The sequence below is a fragment of the Pogona vitticeps genome, chromosome 1, assembly GCF_051106095.1.
Source record: "Pogona vitticeps strain Pit_001003342236 chromosome 1, PviZW2.1, whole genome shotgun sequence".
Taxonomy (NCBI): Eukaryota; Metazoa; Chordata; class Lepidosauria; order Squamata; family Agamidae; genus Pogona; species Pogona vitticeps.
The window spans coordinates 71,866,563-71,887,370 of NC_135783.1; the positions used below are offsets into that span (position 1 = coordinate 71,866,563).

Here is a 20,808-nt window from a genome sequence, read left to right on the forward strand (position 1 = left end):
TTGCCCCTGTGGTACAGCACACCAGATGGCTTCTGGCAACTATATTTGGAGACTCCTAAACTAAAACCTCTTATTCTAAAGTATAGTTTAAACTGTATTTTGACTTTTTCTCTATCTTTCAAAAGACAATTAATGAAATTAATGTAACCTAACTCAACATAAACTGTCTTGCATGAATTTTAAGACAAACTTCATTTTCACTTTAAGAATTATATATGTTTCAGTCTTGATCCTGAAGTAGACAACAAAGGAACTTCCAGATGTTTTGGACCATAACTTCCATAATCACTAATTGCTCATCATGCTGGCTAGTACAGCATTTATTTTATTTATTTATTGCATTTATACCCCGCCTATCTAGTCATTTCAACCACTCTAGGTGGCTTACAACATAAAGGATAACAAGTTCAAGAAAAATTTATAACAATTAATTAATTAAATGATTCAGCAAGATGGGAAAAATACAAAATAAATCAAATAAAGAGAAAAAGAATAAAAAGGAAAGAGGACAGGAATTAACTATACATCCACGTTTTTAGATGGTCAAACCATCTGGGTGGCAGACTGCCCGACCCTGCTCTAAATCTATGTTAATACATGAAAAGATAGCATCTAAATTACTTCTAAAAGAATTACTACGAGTATATGGTGACAACTGGAGTCCATTCACTGTTTTTGTGATACATAAATCAATCAAGTAAACCATGGTAATTTAACAAATATTTTTGAATTTAAAAAAATCAAATTAAGATCATAAATGTTAAAACACTGTTATCCTTTCATACGTATACATTCCCACAACAATTTTTAAAGACTTGCCTAAAACAAAAAAACAATTTCTGTAATCTACATGTAATGATACATAATATCTGTGTATGATTTTGAAGTATTCCATGCACTTCATGTATGCTACTGTTTTACAATATTTGCAATAAACCACTTAAGGCAGAAAACCATTACTATCCCTATGATGTTGCTTAGATTATTATGCTGTAAAAACACATATTGTTGAAGGCTATACAGTAAATTCACAGTAAAGGTAAAGTACAAATTGGATTCTTCCTGATTTGTAAGCTGTGCTATAAGGACCGTGCCTTGAGTCCTTTTATGGAGAAAGGTGAGGTAAAAATATTTTAAATACATAAATAAAGCCTAATCCTGTGCCTTCCCTACTCAGATGTAAATCCCAGTAGGTTCAATGAGGCTGAACTTCAACCAAAACGTGGAAAAATTACTGACTATGCTGGTTAAGGGGTGGGGGTGTAAAGTCTGCAAATTGTAAATGAATAATTTTTCAAATTTTACAGCTCAAATAACTGCAATCCTAGGCCTGTCTAGCTAGAAGTAAACACTAATGAATTTAGTGGTGCTTACTTCCAAGGCCTGCAAATAACTACATACTAATAGCAGAATCATGTTAGGAAATGAAGGGGATACAGCAGCCATTCTTAATCTTGGTTTTTTGTTTTGTCACAGTCATAAACATGTATGAAAGAATTATAGGCCAAATCAGGATTGCACAAGTTGCATAATGGACCTTATAAGATGATATGTGAAAAAATGTTTCCAGTCTTCGGCCCCCTTTAAATTTGCCAGGGCCTCCAGGGGACTTATGGCCTCTGTTGAGAATGGCTGGCGTAAAGGATAAACACAATCACCATCCTGCAGTTATGCAAGTTGAAGACTGCTTCTCTGAAAGCAACAGGCTTTTTATATGTGCAAAGTGGTAGTGAACATGAATGGCCCTTTGAACAAATTACCAAAAAAACAAGGACATTAGGACAATTATAGGCACAATTGTTGAGGACATACAGTAATAAAAACAAACAAGATTTTTGCCAAAATGTGAACAGAATTATAAATACATAACAGTACAATCTCATATATGCTTACCTGGAAATAAGGCGCTATGAACATAACTTCACTTACAATTGAGTTGACAAGAATTGCCAAAACCCTGTTGCTTGCTCTAGTAAATTGCACTAGAGTAGGCCCAGTGAATCAGTGGGGATTTATTGAGTCAACCCCTCTATATGTGCCATTGAATCATATGTGCCTATCATACTGCAACTTAAGAGTAGAATAGGCCCATCTGAATTAATGGCACATATAGAGGAGTTGACTCATAAAATTCCCATTGATTCAATGGACCTAATCTAGTGCAATGCACTATACTAAACAATAAGGTTTTGGCCACTGAGTTGTGCTGTGAGATACTGATGATATAGATAAAACATACTGTATTTTTCCACGTATAAGACTATACTTTTGTCTAAAATCTTTAGACTAAAAATTGAGGGTCGTCTTACACACGGAAGTAAGCTGAGGAGAGAACAAAAAGAAGTGGAGGGGAAAGCAGGGATCAAAGCGATCCTACAGTACTTTCATCCCTTTCCCCCTACACTTACAAAGCCCCACTTAGATTTCTTAATTTCGGATTAGAAAAGTGGAGGGCGTCTTATACATGGGGGCGTCTTATACACGGAAAATACAGTACTTCCAAACACATGAAAGCTTGTATACAAATCAAAGATGACTGCTAGAATCCAGACTTTTTGGGTTCCCCATGCAACCATGTGACTTTCACCGTCAAACCACTGTTTCATGATTTTCCAGCTTTCTTTCCATTTCTGAAGGATGAAATGCCTCTCCTAACACATACATATGGGTAAACAGTAAGAGCTTGAATTTCCCCCTAGAATTTCTCTAAGACTGAGTTCAGCTCTTAGGTTGAAAGAAGTTCCCACTCGTCAATCTCTAAAATCTATTCTAGATCAGCCTATTTAATATTGAAATCTTTATTGTCATCATCAACACTGAAAAAAGATAAGGCTTTGTTTCAGGAATCATAAGTATCTGCACAAAGAAAATTCAAACACATTTCATTTGTATTATGTGTGAACCTAAGTGTTTACAACCCAAATGAAACCTCTGTAAATTCCATGGGAAGTTCTACTTTTTTCCCCAGTACAATTTATCTCCAGGAAAAAAATGGCTAATTTGCAGCCTCCAAAATTTTTTTTTCATAACTTAATTCTACTGGGTTCAACACAGTTTAATCTCCTGTGAGATTATATAGGATTGTAGCCTTACAATATAATTCATGATATAATTTCATAATCACAGAAGTAGAATCTATGTAAAATGAATGTGCAGAACTACAGTGGTGCCTCGACTTAGGTTTGTCCCTACTTATGACCATTTCGACTTACGAACAGCTCCGGACGCAAATTTTTGCTTCAACTTGTAGCCGGAGCTTCGACTTGTGACCAGGAAAAGGCAGGGGAAAAGAGCGTGAAATTCAAACCGTTGGTGAAGAGGCTGTTTCTTTGTAGCTCTTTCACCCCAATGGCTAGGGAAAGGGATGCAGCGGCAGGGGGAGGTGGCAGCCACACTGGTCCTCGGAACCAGCACCAGCGGCAAGGAGCACCGAGGACTGAGGCAGCTGCCTCAGCGAGCAGCCGCTGGTGCCGGTTCTGGAGCTAGCGTTGGGCAGCAGTGGTGGCATTGGCCCGCGGACAGCAGCGACGACCAACGCGGCCACCCCGGCGAACAGCCTCTGGTGCTGGTTCCGGAGTTGGAGGTAGAGAAACGGAGGGGGGGAGACCGCGAGGCGAGGCTGGCAGGCAGCTTGCCAGGGTCGCCTCATAGGGGATGCTGCTGTTGGGTTTCAGGCCTCCAGGCCAAGAGCTGCTGTCGCTGCTGCTTCTGCTCCTCGTCCCCTATGCCAGCGGCGGCGGCGGTAGGGTGAGGAAGTGGTTTGGGGAAGGAGAGGCTCCGGGGAGCCAGTTAGGCGGCACAGAGGGTGCTGTGGCTCTGGCTGAGTTAAATCAATCAACAAAGAACCCACTGCCACTGGGACTAGGCAGGCGGAGGGACCGGGATGCCAGGGAGAGGAGGAGGAGGACAAGAGAGGGAGAGCTGGCTCTCCCCATGGCGATCAGTGCGCCACTGCCGCCAGTCCCTGGCCAGCGTCAGCCCACGGAGCTCCCCGCGTCAGGAAGATGAAGGAAGCGGGCAACAGCAACGTAGAGGCTGGGGTCGCTCCGCATGGAATCCACATGCAGAAACTCGCCGAGCCTTCCTTGGCTTGCGAAGGCTGGCTCGCTCAGCCAAAAGAGATAGCTCGGTCTCCCACTGCTCCTCTTCACCCCATCAACCCCTGTCTAAGGTAAGGTGCTGGTTTTTTGTTTTTAAAAACCATTCTAGGTGGGTTTTGCAAGGCTGGGACAGGGGGGTTGTTTCTGTGGTGTGTTGTTGCTTGGTCTTTTGTGGATTTTTTTGCAGTCCCAACGTGGGGCTTGCTCTGTTTATTTTTATTTTTGAGGGGTTTTTTGGGGGGTTTTTTGGCCAGGACGGATTAATTGCTTTCCCAATTTCTACTTATGTTCCATCTTCTGGAACAGGTTATGGCCGTAAGTCAAGGCACCACTCTATTTGTAAAAGCTACTACTCTTCTCTCATATAATTCTACCCTATCCCCTGGTTGATAAGCAACAGTGTTTGATTCTTTCTTCTACTTAAACAAATAAACAAAAACCAATTGTTTTCCTTATAGTATAAAATAAGTTTCCCGAAGTGCTTGCATGCCAAAAGATACTGCCTACAAATTTTAAAAACACAGAATTTACTCAAAAAATATGTCCATGTGGTTATCATATCTATGTTTTCTTTCTTTCACATCCCAAAATATTTTCAAAGTAAAACAAAGTAGCCAAGTCCCAGTGGCCACTGAAGACTTGGAAATCTCTTTGTCGTCAGTAACACAGCTTTTTCAACTAGCCAATGACTTCTACTGCCACAGAATGCCAGCCCCTTCCAAATTAGGCATGACAGCGTGCATATATAGTGCTGATTTCATTAGGTATCCTCCTGAACAGAGAGATGTACACTGGATGATATTGCTTTGAACAGACTAACGAAGATACAGACTTATGAGGCCTTTTTCCACCCTCTGCAGTGCTGCTGGCTCCAAGGCAACCTATGAAGCAAAGTGGGTTTTAGTGCATTTGACGGGATATCTTGCGTAGGCCTTCAGGATCGCGGGGAGAGGAGGAAGGAGCGACAGAAGAGATGCACAAACGTGTGTTTATAAGGGGTGAAGAGCGCCGCTGTAAGAAAGGTTAAAAGCTGCGGGGAGAGGAAGGAGAACCAAGCAGGAAGAAGAACGAGCGAAGTAGGGAGCAACCTACACGGCTCAGAAAAGGACAAAGAAGGTTTATTTTCTTTCACCGACCCCCCCCCCCCCCATCCCCAGTCCCTCTCCTCCTCCCTCCCCCCCCCAGGGAACTCGCTGGGTCTCTCCCACCCTCAGAAGGACGGCACCTTCCCCTCCCAAAAGGCACACGCTCAGGCCTCGCTCTCTTCTTGCGGAGAGCCGACCAGGCTTCGCAACTGCCCTCTCCCCGCCCCTCGGCCTGCCTGAGCGGCTGAAGAACCCAGGCCACGTCCCCAAGAAGCCCCTCACACAGACCTCGCTGTTAAAAGCTTTCACGGCCTCCATGTTGTGGCGGAGAGGGAGGCGAGAGTTGAGGTGGACGGACGGGGCGAGGTTGGTTTGTTCCCTGTTGTGTTGACGGCGGTTGATTTCCTTTCAGGGCCCACCAGGCCTCGCCGCCATGGCGGGCGCTGGCGGGGGAGCCGGCGGAGGGGTTGGGGGCAAGGGCTGCTCCCGCTGGGCCGCCCCAGGGCAGGCTCCGTTACCGCGGCAGGGACAAACACGCAGTAACTGCGGCGCGGGCACCAATATGGCGGGCGGGAGGGCTCTTCGCTCCCTTGCTTGCAGCAGCGGCAGCGCAGTTCCCTCGCGGAGCAGCTGAGACAACGGCCAGAGCGGCCCCGAGCTGGCGAGCGAACGAACGCCCCACAGGCCAATCGAGAGGAATCGCGGGCCCCAACGAGGGTTGAGAGGCAGAGCGTCACTCAGAGCGTCTGAGGATGCGCGAGGGGGTATCTCGAGTCGAGAACGAGCCCTCCTTGCAGGACAGGAGGTGGTACTGCAGCTGGTGGGCGGTACCAACGGGAGATGCGTAGAATCCTGTCATCTCTCGCTGCCTCGGGCCGCAAAATGCTTCTGTGATTAAAATGAGCAGGGGTGGCTGGATTAAGTAGTTTAGATTATTTATACATTTTATTCATTTCATTGAATAAAATAATTTATTTACTTTATTTTGAGATTATTTTAAAACAGACCACCAAACATTTGTTTGTTTAAGCCCGACTTTCTCCTTAAAAGAACCCAAAACAGCTTATAGGAATTAAAAGACAGTATTTAAATTAATAAATTAATGAGTATACAATAGCAAAAAACGTAATACCAAAACAATGCGATAAGGTACAACTATCTATTTTAAAAACGCCACTCAGCAGCCAGTCACTCAGGGAAAACCTGCCTAAAGGTCTTTGTCTGCTTGCAATAAAACAGCAAAGATGGGACAAGCCTGGCCTCCAGTGGGAGGGAGTTCCAAAGTCTGGGAGGAGCAGCAGGGAAGGCTCTCTCCCATGTCCCACGAAATGCATCCCTGAAAGCGGTGGAAATGAGAGAAGGGTTTACCCTGATGATCTTAACACTCAAACAGGCTCATAATGAGAGACACAGTCTTTGAGATACTTTGGACCCAAGCCATTTAGGGCTTTATAAGTTAGAACAAACACCTTGAGTTCAGCCTGGAAATTGATTGACAGCCATTGGATCTCTCATTGGAGGGGGGGGGGAATAATGTGATCCCTGTAACCAGCTCCAGTCCACAGTCTGGCTGCTTTAGACCTGCTGAAGTTTCCAAACACTTTCCATAGGCAGCCCCACATAGACAGCATTACAGTACTCAAGCGATTCAAAAATAATGTATTACATGTATTTCCATTTACATTAAATATTACATTCAAAAGTAAGCTTAACTGAATTTTAAAATATGTATGTAAAGGTATATTGCATTGGAGACTTGGGCTGCAATCCTACATGAAATGATTAATGTGTATATTTCTTGTTTCATTTTCTCCACGTTTCTTCCAATGAACTCAAAATTATGTACATTGTTCTTTTTCTTCCCCTGCTTTTCTCCTCACAACTACCTTGTGACATGAGTAATTCTGGCTGATGAAATGTAACTGCCTCAAGGTCTCCCAGTGAGTTTAGTAGTCCAGTGGGATGTGAATTTGGGTCTCTTGTTTCCTGATCATCTATATGCTGGTGCGATCTCTGATTGCCTGGCATAGGAATGAAACCTTCCCTGTTTCCCCCAAAATAGGACCTAACGTGAAAATAATCCCTAGTATGATTTTTCAGGTTGCTCATAATAGAAGACCTACCCCCCCCCAAATAAGCCCCTGTTAAGTGAAACTCTACCCTCCATCATTGTGCAGCAACCAGAAGAAGATGGCATGACTGTATTTGAATAAATGTAGATTGTTGTAAATGAAAAAAATAAAACATCCCCTAAAAATAAGCCCTAAAATGTTTTTGGAGCAAAAATGAATATAAGACCCTGTATTATTTTCGGGGTAACGAAAACACAGTACTCAAATGAGAAAATGAGAAAAATACATGGAAACAGCTGCTATATGGGACAACAAAAAGGTGCAAAAATATACACACAGGGAAAAGTTTTCAGAAGGCCACTCTAATGCATTAATAGCTAATCACTCCACTGTCAAATACTTGCTCCAATCTGCAATTCTAAAAACATTTCTAAGTAAAATCTGTTTTGGGTAAGTGAAATCTGTTATGGTTATTTGGTGAAGTTGTCATTTAATTCCCAAATTAGTTACAATGATAAATTTAAAAAGTCACTGCAGTGATCAGACTGAATTGATGGATGGGTAATGAAAAATAAAACCAGCTTCCACCAGGGCTATTTTCATCCATATTTAGATGAGTGGGAAAAAAATTGCATGCAAAACAGAGCAGGTTTCCTGTTGAGTATAAGAGGCACTTTGGACAATGTTTCTGCCCATCCTCTATTACTGGCACAAATGAGGAGAATGGCATTGAATCAGGGTGTTTGCTTTCTATTATGGTTGGTGAGCTGAAAAGCAGAGCAGCCTGTGGTGGCAGTCATGGATGACAAAAGTTAGGGGCAAAAACAGGTATTCTATTTCATATACACAGAGAGTTATTTACACAGACACACACATTCAAACACACAGAGGCAGGCAGGTGTTTGTTTAGGTACCCTTTCCCTGCCATCCTACTCATTCACTCTACAAACTGCTACAAAATTAGAAATGTTCCTGCTCACTGTTGCTTCCCTCAATGTCTGCTTTCAGTTGGCTTGCTCACTGGAATTCATTTTCTTTCCCCCTCCTCTCCCACCACCCACCACTCATTTACTCACAAAGAAGATAGCACTGCACTAGCAGATCAGCTTTCACTGCTCCTTAACCTGAACTGGAGGTAAGCCTCGTGGATCAGCCTCCTTTGTAGATACCGTGGCAGCTTCCTTTTTTTGTACATTTGCAAGAGGAAGGAAGGCCTGAGACAGCCATGATGAGCCTAGAAGATAAGCCCTACTACAGGTGAGCGAGAGGGAGATGTCTGTAGGCATGGGCCCATGCAGAATTCTGGCAATTAGAATAAAAAAAGAAACACAAACAAAGCAAATCATGATTTTATGATATTATAGTGAAATTTGATTTTAAGTGCTGCCTCGACTTACAAACTTAATCCATTCAAAAGATGGTCATAACTCGAAATGGTCTTAAGTCGAAGCATCATTTCCCATAGGAATGCATTGAAATGTAATTAATCCATTCCAGCCGAAGGGGAAAAAATCACTAAAAAAACCCCAAAACCCACTGCAAGACCCATCAGAAACACGATTAATCCATTCTGGCCGAGGGGGGGGAAGCAAGCAAAGCGTGCAAGACCCTTCAGAAATGCAACAAAAGCAAAGCAGAAAGCAAGCAAAGCGTGCAAGACCCATCATAAATGCAAAAAAGCAAAGCAGAAAGTAAGCAAAGCATGCAAGACCCATCGGAAAAGCAAAGCAAAAAGCAAACAAACCCCCCAAGACCCATCGGGAATGGGGGGAAACCCAAAAAGCAAATGTGGCAACCCCAGACCTACTGGAGTATCCCACCCTGTAGTTATGCTGCCACCAACCATTCCCTATAAGGAGTCACACAGACCAGGAATGGATTTTAATAAACAAACGAACAAGGTTTATTGAAACAACAAACAGGGAAAATAAAAGAATCAGGTAAATAGGATACTGGAACGTGGCATAGTCCCAATTATATACATCCAACAGATTGGTTCCCACTGAACACTTTAAGGTAACGCACAGACCCTGAACCTATCAGTTCTGGCTACCTAGATAGAAACCTGAAACTATCAGGTATGTACTATCTGACTAACAGTTGTACCCAGTCTGACACACAGACTCCAACTTTACTTCTCCACACCAGCTCCAAATATATATACAGTACAGCTCCTCCCCCCTGATGTCCCGCCTTCCACTCCCCATAGGATGGAACTTTCCCTCCAAACCCATGACAGACAGGTACCATCAGTGCTGTATGTGACAGCAAACAAATCCCCCAAGACCCATCGGAAATTGGGGGAAAACCCCCCAAAAGCAAACAAATCCCCCAAGACTCATCGGAAATGGGGGAACCCCCAAAAAACAAACAAACCCCCAAGACCCATCAGAAGTGGGGAGGGAACCAAAAAACAAACAAGCCCCCCAAAACCCATCACAGCACAGAAACATAACCCTCCCTCAGCCCAAAACCACGCTGTAAAAAACACCCAGAACAGTTTTTAAAAAGTAGAAAAAGCAGCATCTTACCTTACCAGGCAGTCTGAAGCCTCCTCTGATCACACTCACTCTAACCGCTGGGGCGAAAGAGCTACAAAGAAGCAGCCTCTTCGCCTACCAACAGTTAGCAATTTGAATTCCCCGCCTTTTCCCCCTGCCTTTTTTTGGTTGTAACTCTAATATCCAGCTATCCTTTCTACAGATGTCCAATCTCTCTGTGTGGGTGAACTAACTTTTCTGCTTGGTATTCCTACAATAGTAAGCCCTATCTGGCCTGGTAGTGGTTGTAAGGTACAAAAGCTTACCTATACCTGTTTTGTATTTACTATTATTTGGTGGGATATAATCTCAAAAATGATAGAATGATTTCAATACGAATCCAAGGCAGACCTTTCAACATCACAATAATCCAAGTTTATGCACCAACCACCAATGCTGAGGAGACTGAAATTGACCCATTCTATGAAGACTTACAACACCTTCTAGAAATGACACCAAAGAAAGATGTTTTTTCCCATTATAGGGGATTGGAATGCTAAAGTAGGGAGTCAAGAGATAAAAGGAACGACAATTAAGTTTGTCCTTGGAGTTCAAAATGAAGCAGAGCAAAAGCTAATAGAGTTTTGTCAAGAGAACAAGCTGGTCATCACAAACACTCTTTTCCAACAACACAAGCGGCGACTCTACACATGGACATCACCGGATGGGCAATACCGTAACCAGATTGATTATATTCTCTGCAGCCAAAGATGGAGAAGCTCTATACAGTCAGGAAAAAAAAGACCTGGAGCTGATTGTGGCTCTGATCATCAGCTTCTCATAGCAAAATTCAAGCTTAAACTGAAGAGAGTAGGAATATCCACTGGGCTAGTCAGATATAATCTAAACCAAATCCCTTGTGAATACACAGTGGAAGTGAAGAACAGATTTAATAAACTCAATTTGGTGGACAGAAGTGCTTGAAGAACTTTGGATAGAGGCTCGTAACATTGTACAGGAGGCAGAAACAAAAACCATCCCAAAGAAAAGGAAATGCAGGAAGGCAAAGTGGCTGACCAACGAGGCCTTACAAATACCAGAGAAGAGAAGGGAAACAAAATGCAAGGGAGATAGGGAAAGTTACAGAAAATTGAATGCAGACTTCCAAAGAATAGCAGAGAGAGAGAAGAGGGCCTTCTTAAATGAACAATGCAAAGAAATAGAGGAAAATAATAGAAAGGGAAAAACCAGAGATCTGTTCAAGAAAATTGGAGATATTAAAGGAACATTTTGTGCAAAGATGAACATGATAAATGACAAAAATGAGAGAGACCTCACAGAAGCTGAAGACATCAAGAAGACGTGGCAAGAATACACAGAGGAATTATACCAGAAAGTTTTGGATATCCCGGACAACCTAGATAGTGTGGTTACTGACCTCGAGCCAGACATTCTTGAGAGTGAAGTCAAGTGGGCCTTAGAAAGCTTGTCTAACAACAAGGCCAGTGGAGGTGATGGCATCCCAGTGGAACTATTTAAAATCTTAAAAGATGATGCTGTTAAGGTGCTACATTCAATATGCCAGCAAGTTTGGAAAACTCAAAAGTGGCCAGAGGATTGGAAAAGATCAGTCTACATCCCAATCCCAAAGAAGGGCAGTGCCAAAGAATGCTCCAACTACCATACAATTGCACTTATTTCACACGCTAGCAAGGTTATGCTCGAAATCCTACAAGGCAGGCTTTAGCAGTATGTGGACCAAGAACTCCCAGAAGTACAAGCTGGATTTCGAAAGGGCAGAAGAACTCGAGACCAAATTGCTAACATGCGCTGAATTATGGAGAAAGCCACAGAGTTCCAGAAAAACATCTACTACTGCTTCATTGACTATGCAAAAGCCATTGATTGTGTGGACCACAGCAAACTACGGCAAGTCCTTAAAGAAATGGGAGTGCCTGACCACCTTATCTATCTCCTGAGAAATCTGTATGTGGGACAGGAAGCAACAGTTAGAACTGGATATGGAACAACTGATTGGTTCAAAATTGGGAAAGGAGTACGACAAAGCTGTATATTGTCCCCCTGCTTATTTAACTTATATGCAGAATTCATCATGCCAAAGGCCGGACTGGAGGAATCCCAAGACGGAAGAAATATCAACAACCTCAGATATGCAGATGATACCACTCTGATGGCAGAAAGTGAAGAGGAATTAAAGAACCTTATAATGAGGGTGAAAGAGGAGAGTGCCAAAAACGGCCTGAAACTCAATATCAAAAAAACTAGAATCATGGCCACTGGTCACATCACCTCCTGGAAAATAGAAGGGGAAGATATGGAGGTAGTGACCAAATTTATTTTTTTGGGCTCCATGATCACTGCAGATGGTGACAGCAGCCACGAAATTCAAAGATGCCTGCTTCTTGGAAGGAAAGCAATGACAAACCTAGACAGCATCTTAAAAAGCAGAGAAATCATCTTGCCAACAAAAGTCCGCATAGTCAAAGCAATGGTTTTTCCTGTAGTGATATATGGAAGTGAGAGCTGGACTATAAAGAAAGCTGACCACCGAAGAAGAATTGATGCTTTTGAATTGTGATGGTGGAGGAGGCTCTTGAGAATCACCTGGACTGCAAAGAGAACAAACCTATCAGTTCTAAAGGAAATCAACCCTGAGTGCTCACTGGAAGGACAGATCCTGAAGCTGAGGCTCCAATACTTTGGCTATCTCATGAGAAGAGAAAACTCCCTGTGAAAAACCCTGATGTTGGGAAAGTGTGAGGGCAAGAGAAGGGGACATCAGAGGACAAGATGGTTGGATAGTGTCATTGAAGCAGCCAACATGAATCTGACACAACTCCGGGAGGCAGTGGAAGACTGGAGGGCCTGGCGTGCTCTGGTCCATGGGGTCATGAAGAGTTGGACATGACTAAACAACAACAATTATTTGGTGGAGGCTCACTTTCCTGTGTATTTTTCAGAAAATCTATTTGCATAGGCATTCTGTGGGCATCTTGCAGGTCTGCTGTCTTCAGAAGCTCAACTATCTTTTGTTTCTAATTTAGCAAATATTACTCATCTGCCTTCTTTTCCATTTTAATCCCCAAATATGTTGCATCTCCTATCTGATCTCATCTCTTTAAGATGGTGTACAATCTCTTAGAATTCTTGTTGTCTTTGAGTAGTTACAAGTAAGTCATCTGCATAAGCAAGAATGAAAGTTAAATGTCAATTTCTGCTTCTGATGCACTGATCTGCATCACCTTGCTTGAAACCTTGTTGCAGCAGTATCTTCTTTAGTTTCTCATTCCAGGTCTGAACAATAAGTTTCGGTCCATGCAGGCCTTTCTTTGGTTTGTGTACAGGAAGGTTTTTGGTTAATGAAGCCTGGTGGCTCCTCTGCGGTCTCTCCATTTAAAAATGCAGTCTTGACATCTAGCTGCTTGACTTGCATCTTTCTGGAGACTGCCACACTCAGGAACACTCTTATTCTGCTGTGCCTGTGAACAGGAGCAGAGGTTTCACAAAAGTCTTCTCCATATTTCTGTGAGAACCCTTTTACAAGTAATCTTGTCTTGTTCTCCACTTCTCCATTTACACCTTGTTTTACATTGAATACCCACTTGCACTTGATAGTTTTCTTGCCTTGTAGTATCTTAGTCAGTGTCCGTGCCTCGTTTTTGTGCATTGCTTCTATCTCTTTCTTTGCAGTTTTTCTCCATCTGGTGGCTTTAGCCACCAGCATTTCCACAATCTCTTTTCAGGTCTCTGGCTTGTTTATCTACAACTTTGTAGGACAGGTGATAAGCTGATCCACCTTTGTTGAGATTATGAGCATCTGATAGCTAGTTCTGGAGCATTTTGTAGCATAGATGCTTCTTCCAGTTCAACAGCCTCAACATCTCCATCTGTGTCCCCTTTTCTTTGGTGTAATGCTCTCAGTTTGTATATCATTGCCTTCCTGCTCCATACCTCACTCAGGTTGTGGAGAGACTGGCAGTTTCATCCAGCAGAGGTCCAACATACTGATTTTGTTCCTCTTTTTTTTTTAGCTTTCTTTTGTTCATCAAAATAAACCATGTGCCTTATGCTGACTTCACCTGTTTTTAAGTTCATCACTTTAAATCCTTTGCTGCTAGGAGCATAGCCGAGCAAAATAGTCTTGTTTAGTTCTAGAGTCGTTTGTGCCTTTTCTGTTTTGATAGTATACCGTAAGGACATGCTGGGCTTCAAAAACTCTGATATGTTATACGCTTGGTACTCTGTCATACCATAGTTCAAACATTGTTCTATAGTGCCTTTAGTTGGTCATCTGTTCTGATTGCTGTCATGATGATGATGATGATGATGATGATGATGATGATGATGATGATGATGATAATAATAATAATAATAATAATAATAATAATAATAATAATAATAATAATAATAATAATAATAATAATAATTTATTGTCATTGTAAGTATATACACAGTATACCCATACAACGAAATTCACAGACACCCAGAGACCAGACACATGCACACACATAAAATTCCCCAAACACTCCCCACCCATCAAAAGTCCCCCACTAAAAATACAAACATCTACACCGCAGGCCAGGTAACACAGTCCAACTAATTATTCACTACTGGTGGTCTTTAAGCTCATTATTAATTGCAATTATAGCTCTGGGATAAAAACTATTTAGAAAACGTGTGGTCCGAGTCTTAATTGTTCTATATCTTCTGCCAGACGGTAACAGTTCAAAAAAGTTATAAGCAGGATGGGAAGAGTCTCTCAGGATGCTGTGTGACTTCCTCAGACAGCAGGATGTGAAGATGTCATCCAGGGTTGGTAGCTGGAGCCCGATGATATTCTGGGCAATTTTAATGGTTCTCTGTAGAGCTTTTTTGTCCGCCACAGAGCTACTCCCAAACCATGCCAGAATGCCATAGGTTAGGACACTCTCAATGGTGCTACGATAGTATGACAGAAGTAAATGCTGAGATAAATTTAACTTGCCAAGCATTCTCAGGAAATAAAGCCTCATGCCAAAATTTGTTGGGCAATTTTTCATCCACAAGCATGCATCTTGTCATCTCCAAAAGAGAGCTCAACTTTCTTTTGGAGATGACCATGCAGATCAAGAGTCTGTGGAACAGTTCTCCTATGCAAAATGCCCTGTTCCTCTAGGAAAACTTGTGTGTGGTATGAAAGGTACTCACCACTTTTCTCCATCTAGAACGCCTTGGGTTTTCTTTCAGATTTGTTGCTCAACATGGCCACGTACTTCTTCAACATTATCATGTGTCACACTCTTCTCCTTCAGCAGATACAGTATATCACAGAAGTGAGTACACCCCCTCACATTTCATAAATATTTTAGTATATCTTTTCATTTAACAACACTGAAGAAATGACACTTAGCTACAATGTAAAGCAGTGAGTATACGGCTTGTCTAACAGTGCACATGTGCTGTCCCCTCAAAATAACGCAACACACAGCCATTAATGTCTAAACCACTGGCAACAAAAGTGAATACACCCCTAAGTGACAATGCCCAAATTGGGCCCAAGTAGCCATTTTTCCTCCCTGGTGTCATGAGACCCGTTAGTGTCACAAGTCTCAGGTGTGAAGGGGGAGCAGGTGTTATCACTCTCACTCTCTCAGACTGGTCACTGGAAGTTCCACATGGCACCTCATGGTAGTGAACTGAGGATCTGAAAAGAATTAATTGTTGCTCTACATAAAGATGGTCTAGGCTATAAGGTTATCAAAACCCTGAAACTGAGCTTCAGCACGGTGGCCAAGACTATATAGCGGTTTAACAGGACAGATTCCACTCAGAACAGGCCTCGCCATACTCGACCAAAGAAGTTGAATGCCTGCGCTCAGCATCATATCCAGGCTTTGTGAAATAGACGTATGAATGCTGCCAGCATTGCTGCAGAGGTTGAAGGGGGGGTGTTCAGCCCATCTGTGCTCAGACCATACGCCGCACACTGCATCAAATTGGTCTCCAGGGCTGTCCTCCCAGAAGGAAGCCTCTTCTAAAGATGATGCACAAGAAAGCTTGCATACAGTTTGCTACAGACAAGCAGACTAAGGACATGGATTTCTGGAGCCATATCCTGTGATCCGATGAGACCAAGATAAACTTATTTGGTTCAGATGATGTCAAGTGTGTGTGGTGGCAACCAGGTGAGGCATACAAAGACAAGTGTGTCGTGCCTACAGTCAAGCATGGTGGTGGGAGTGTCATGGTCTGGGGCTGCATGAGTGCTGCCAGCACTGGGGAGCTACAGTTCATTGAGGGAACCATGAATGGCAACATGTACTGTGACATACTGAAGCAGAGCATGATCCCCTCCCTTCGGAGACTGGGCTGTAGGGCAGTATTCCAACATGATGACAACCCCAAACACACCTCCAAAATGACCACTGCCTTCTTGCTTAAAAAGCTGAGGGTAAAGGTGATGGACTGGCCAAGCATGTCTCCAGACCTAAACCCTATTGAGCATCTGTGGGGCATCCTGAAACGGAAGGTAGAGGTGCACAAGGTCTCTAACATCCACCAGCTCTGTGATATTGTCATGGACATGTGGAAGAGGACTCCAGTGGCAATTTGTGAAGCTCTGGGGAACTCTATGCCCAAGAGGATTAAGGCAATGCTGGAAAATAATGGCAGCCACACAAAATATTGGCACTTTGTGCCCAGTTTGGAGATTGTCACTTAGGGGTGTACTCACTTTTGTTGCCAGCAGTTTAGACATTAATGGCTGTGTGTTGCATTGTCAAGGGAAGAATTTCACTTGAGCTCTCTCTCTCTCTCTCTCTCTCTCTCTCTCTCTCTCTCTGTGTGTGTATGTGTGTGTGTGTGTGTGTTGGTAGTCACCATGTTTGCTACTATTAGCACAGCCTGTGGCTGCAACCAACTTGCTCCTGCTGTCACTACAAATGGGCACTACTGTATTGGTTTTTAAGAGCTCAGTATAGCAGCAGTATATTCTTGTGGTACAGAGTTTGATCCTTGGTTCAGACAGCTGGCTCGATGTTGACTCAACCTTTCATTGAGTAACCAGCTTGCTGGGGGGGTGGGGTTGGCAATATGTAGCCTGCATAATTAAAAATTATAAACTGCCTAGAGAACGCTTTAAGTACTATGGGATAGTATATAATCAGCACACTTTGCTTTGCTTTAGCAATGCCTGTATTGATGTGGCTCCATCTGCAACTGGTTATATGTGAGGCCCAGGACAATTGCCTTGTGTTACTAAACTGGCCAGGTTTGTACAACAGCACTGCAGAGTCTCACTCTTACTAAGATATATATTTGAATACCATAGGCTGTTTTAGCTGGAAAACATATCAAGCCAAGGACATGCATAGGTTAAAAACAATGGTGCAGAAGAAGTAGCATCAGGTCTTGAAGCTAGCCAAACCCCAATTGGGAAATAATATTAATATAGGTTTATAGCCTCTGTACATAGAAGACATGGATACCCCAGCCAACGAGTCATTTTACAGGATAGCCCTCATGAAAAGAGGCCATACTGATCACCTCCTTTTGTTTCTATGCTACAAGGATTGTCTGGAGCTCTGGGAGAGCAAACATCTTGGAACAGTCTGCCCATCTTCTTCTTCCTGTTTAGTCAAGTGACTCATTCTGTTTCCATTGTTTCTGCGTTAGCCAGGTGGCAATATTATAATCAGGGCAGAACTGGTTAAGTGGACGCATGACTAAAAAGTGGCCAGATGATTTTAGTCAGCCTAGCCAGAAACTGGATAAAAAGACACACTGTATTCATATTAGTAGTTTTGGGGGAAGGTTCTGGGGTGTATCTTCTTTCTGTATCTATCTCTGCCTAAACCCTGCTGCTGCTGATTCCTCCTAAGCCTCTTTCTGCTGATGTCATTTTCTTGGCTGAAATCACTGTTTTAGTCCCACAGAATCCAGGATTTAGCCAGAGGATGCTGCTAGCCCATGTCACTCTGCTGAATTCCTTGTTTCTGGACTAGGAGCTCGGTTGGCCTGTTGTCTCTTCTGATCCTTGCCCAAGAATCCCCTCACCTTGCTCCAGCTGGCATTTGAATGCTCCCCAGCTTCAGGACAGTCTAACGAGACCAAGGAGAGATCATCTTTGTCACCCCTAATCTATCATTGGGGAGTATCCTCCCCACACAGTAGTGGCTCCCCAATCCTCACCCCCCCCCACTTCTGTGTGTATGTGCATGTAGGGAAAAGAACTTTCCTTCCTCCTCTTATCCTTGTAGCACCTCTGCAAAGAGTCTGCTTTGGTACTGCAGCCCTTTCAAGAGCAGCCTGAATCTCAGAACCCTCTCAGCCATGCTTGAGTCTGTCTTTCCCCATATTAGTTATACTTCATTGTGAATCTGTGCTATACTTTAATTATTTTGTGTTCAATCAAATTCCCACTGTCAATCATTCTGTGTGAGTGTGGTATACTCAGCCCAATATGTGTCAAAACACACTATTGCCATGATTCAAAGAGCCCTTATGAATGTGTGCCAAACATGTATGCGCTCATACACATGCTCTGAGAGCACCAGCAGCATGCCTCTGTATCTTAGTTCCTTGGGAAGAGTAGCATGAGAAGGTTACTGCCCTTTGTCATGTTTGTCGGCTTCCCAAAAAGTGTCTGGTTGGTCCTTGCAGGAAGCAGAATAGTAGACTCAATGGGCCCAAGGTGCTAGACAGACAGGCCTCTTTCTGTCTGCTTAATAAAACAAAGACCGACTTCTCAGTGAGGGGGAAGTGAGGTGACCAAATGCAAACAGGATTGAGCTCTTGCACCAAAAGTGGTTGTTCGGAGGAGGGTATTTCAGCAGGTATAGTTAACGTAGGAAGCTACATGTACTGAAATTCTTGCATCTGTGCAACTACTAAAGCAAGAGTGGGCAATAGGTGTGAGGTTTTTGGATTTCTTGTGATGCAACCCCTGGAATTTACCAGGAATTCCTCCAGCCAGAATTCGGGAAGCTGCAAGCAATGAATCTTTGTACTGGCCTGGCACAGTTACTCAAAATACTCTTTTAAGGTGAGTGTGAATGTGGACGAAGCAGGTACAACTATTCATGGTCTAACCTATGAGCTCTTCATCAGAAACAACAGCAGCAAGACGCTGATAATAAGTGTCCTTTAAAATTCACCGAGGAAGCCAACCACAGGATGTGGCTTTAATATTTGTCCCATATACCGTGTTGTATATTGCAATAGGTAAAATTAATCTGTAGGATAGCATCGAACTCCTAGATAGCCCAGTGGTTTAGGCACCTGGCTGCAGAGCCAGAGGTTGAGAGAGTCCAATTCGCATTTTGCTCCTTGACAGGGGCTGGACTTGATGATCCATAGGGTCCCTCCCAGCTCTGCAGTTCTAAGATGATGATGGTGATTCTGATGATTTCCAGGAATTTTGGACCCAAAAGGAGGCATACATTTCAGCTAAAGAAAACATTCCCCAGTATGGGCCATTTAATAATCCATTTTGGAGATATAAATGGGATATAAATGGAACGGGACATTTCCATGTGAACTAGGAGTTCACTGAAGTGGCAATTCCAAATGTGGTTACAGTGGAGGATGCCCCCCTGGATCCAGTGGTTCACAATAAATTTGCATCAGTGGCACTGTAGGTATCAAAGGTAAGCCACCCTCTCCTGGGTGGCCAGGCAAAAAAAGAAAGCATAGAGGGCTCCTGCACCTGTAGTAGTTGTGCAGGAGAGAGAATAATCATGCAAGATGCATCTGCTGAAACTTCCTGTATTGGTCAGAATAGTGTAGTGGAGTCAGGACTCACAGGGTAAAAGCCCCACAACTTTCAGAGCAGCAGGAACTATGACATCATCTCCCACCCCCCACCCCTCAGGCTTCCCTGTTCCCTCTGAGACTAGCTGCAATCTTCATAGGAGCAAGAAGAGAAATGGATTTTCCCAGGAACATTATCTTGTTGCAAGCTATCCTGTAACCTGTAGTAAACGCAATGCATTTGAGGGTAGTTTTTGTCTTGAATGGACAATTAAAAACCATTAACTCTACAAAAGACTGCTCCTCATTTGTTGACTTGGCCTGGTCCAGTTGCCTGCATTTTTGAACTCACCTTATTGGGGGGGATGGCAAATGGGCTGTCATAGTGACTTCCTTTATATTACCTTTACCTTATCACTGCATCACATGCAAGCAAAACGAGTCGAACACTGTTATGGCAGTATAGAAGTAATAAACCATATACATTGAAAAGGCAAGAAATCAACAACAGGGAAAGCAACTGTACTATAAATAGTTCATAATACAGACAACAGCACCATCTAGAGATCAATCCTATGGATAACAAGAGCACATAAATTCCTACTCCATATTTGTTGTAATGATCAAGCAAAGGGCACAGAGAGAGAGAGAGAGACACACACACATATGCAAGCAGACTAATAGCTTTCCAACAGGCAAGATAAACCAAAACTAATGGGGCATCAGATCTGGCTCAGAAGAGAGGCTTGATTTTAAGTCCTTTCAATCTCCATATTTTCTGGAGGCATAGCTTTCCAAAATGAACTCACAGCTGTGTCCATCCTCTACACAGTACACAGTAGTGTTGGCCAGTGGAAAAAAGAGTCACAAGCCAGCCTTTAAATTATCAATGCTGAAATTAATTTAGTTGCTGGAAGGAACTAAGGAAGGAAGGAAATGCATGTAGCCAAATTGAGAACTTGACTTGTTTCACTGGATGATGTCCCACTCTTCAGCAGTATAAACTCCAGTGAAGGTCCCACTGCCCAACAGCTAAATTAGGCACCTGAACAGCCAGGAACAAAATTAATATTGTTCACTCACCTGAAGGGGTCTTGGAGGTGAGGGATTCAGATATATACCCAACTTGGAGGCTGTGATGCCCACTTTACTCCCAGGTGTCTGAAGAGACCACATCGTGTCTTGTGCCTCTGTGGTTTCATGTATCATGTCACGCCATGGTTTCCCCTGTCAAGCAGATTGGTGGGGAGGTTCCTAAGTCAACAGGCAGATCTGCTGATGCAGGGAGCCATCCCTCAGTGCATCAGGGATGCTAGGATCC

The 20,808-nt window shown here is 43.1% G+C and overlaps 1 protein-coding gene and 2 long non-coding RNA genes across 4 annotated transcripts in view; 1 reads left to right on the forward strand and 2 right to left on the reverse strand.

Annotated features, from left to right (window-relative positions):
* The window catches only part of SCAF8 (SR-related CTD associated factor 8), a 242,353-nt gene extending 236,547 nt beyond the window's left edge, over positions 1–5,806 (reverse strand). For both annotated transcript variants that reach the window (XR_012085441.2, XM_020801699.3), the window contains exon 1: positions 5,474–5,806. Coding sequence is in view for 1 of the 2 variants with exons in the window: in XM_020801699.3 (XP_020657358.1) it covers positions 5,474–5,503 (30 nt within the window). In the remaining variant the exon portion in view is untranslated. The remainder of the gene's footprint in view (positions 1–5,473) is intronic.
* Positions 4,860–16,149, forward strand: LOC144585928 (uncharacterized). Its single transcript, XR_013540557.1, has 2 exons — positions 4,860–4,993; positions 14,985–16,149. It is a non-coding gene; the product is annotated as an uncharacterized LOC144585928 (long non-coding RNA).
* LOC140705878 (uncharacterized) lies at positions 13,962–20,693 on the reverse strand. Its single transcript, XR_013540556.1, has 3 exons — positions 20,571–20,693; positions 14,946–15,043; positions 13,962–14,061 (listed from the first exon to the last, which is right to left on the reverse strand). It is a non-coding gene; the product is annotated as an uncharacterized LOC140705878 (long non-coding RNA).
* Positions 20,694–20,808: the final 115 nt, after the last annotated feature.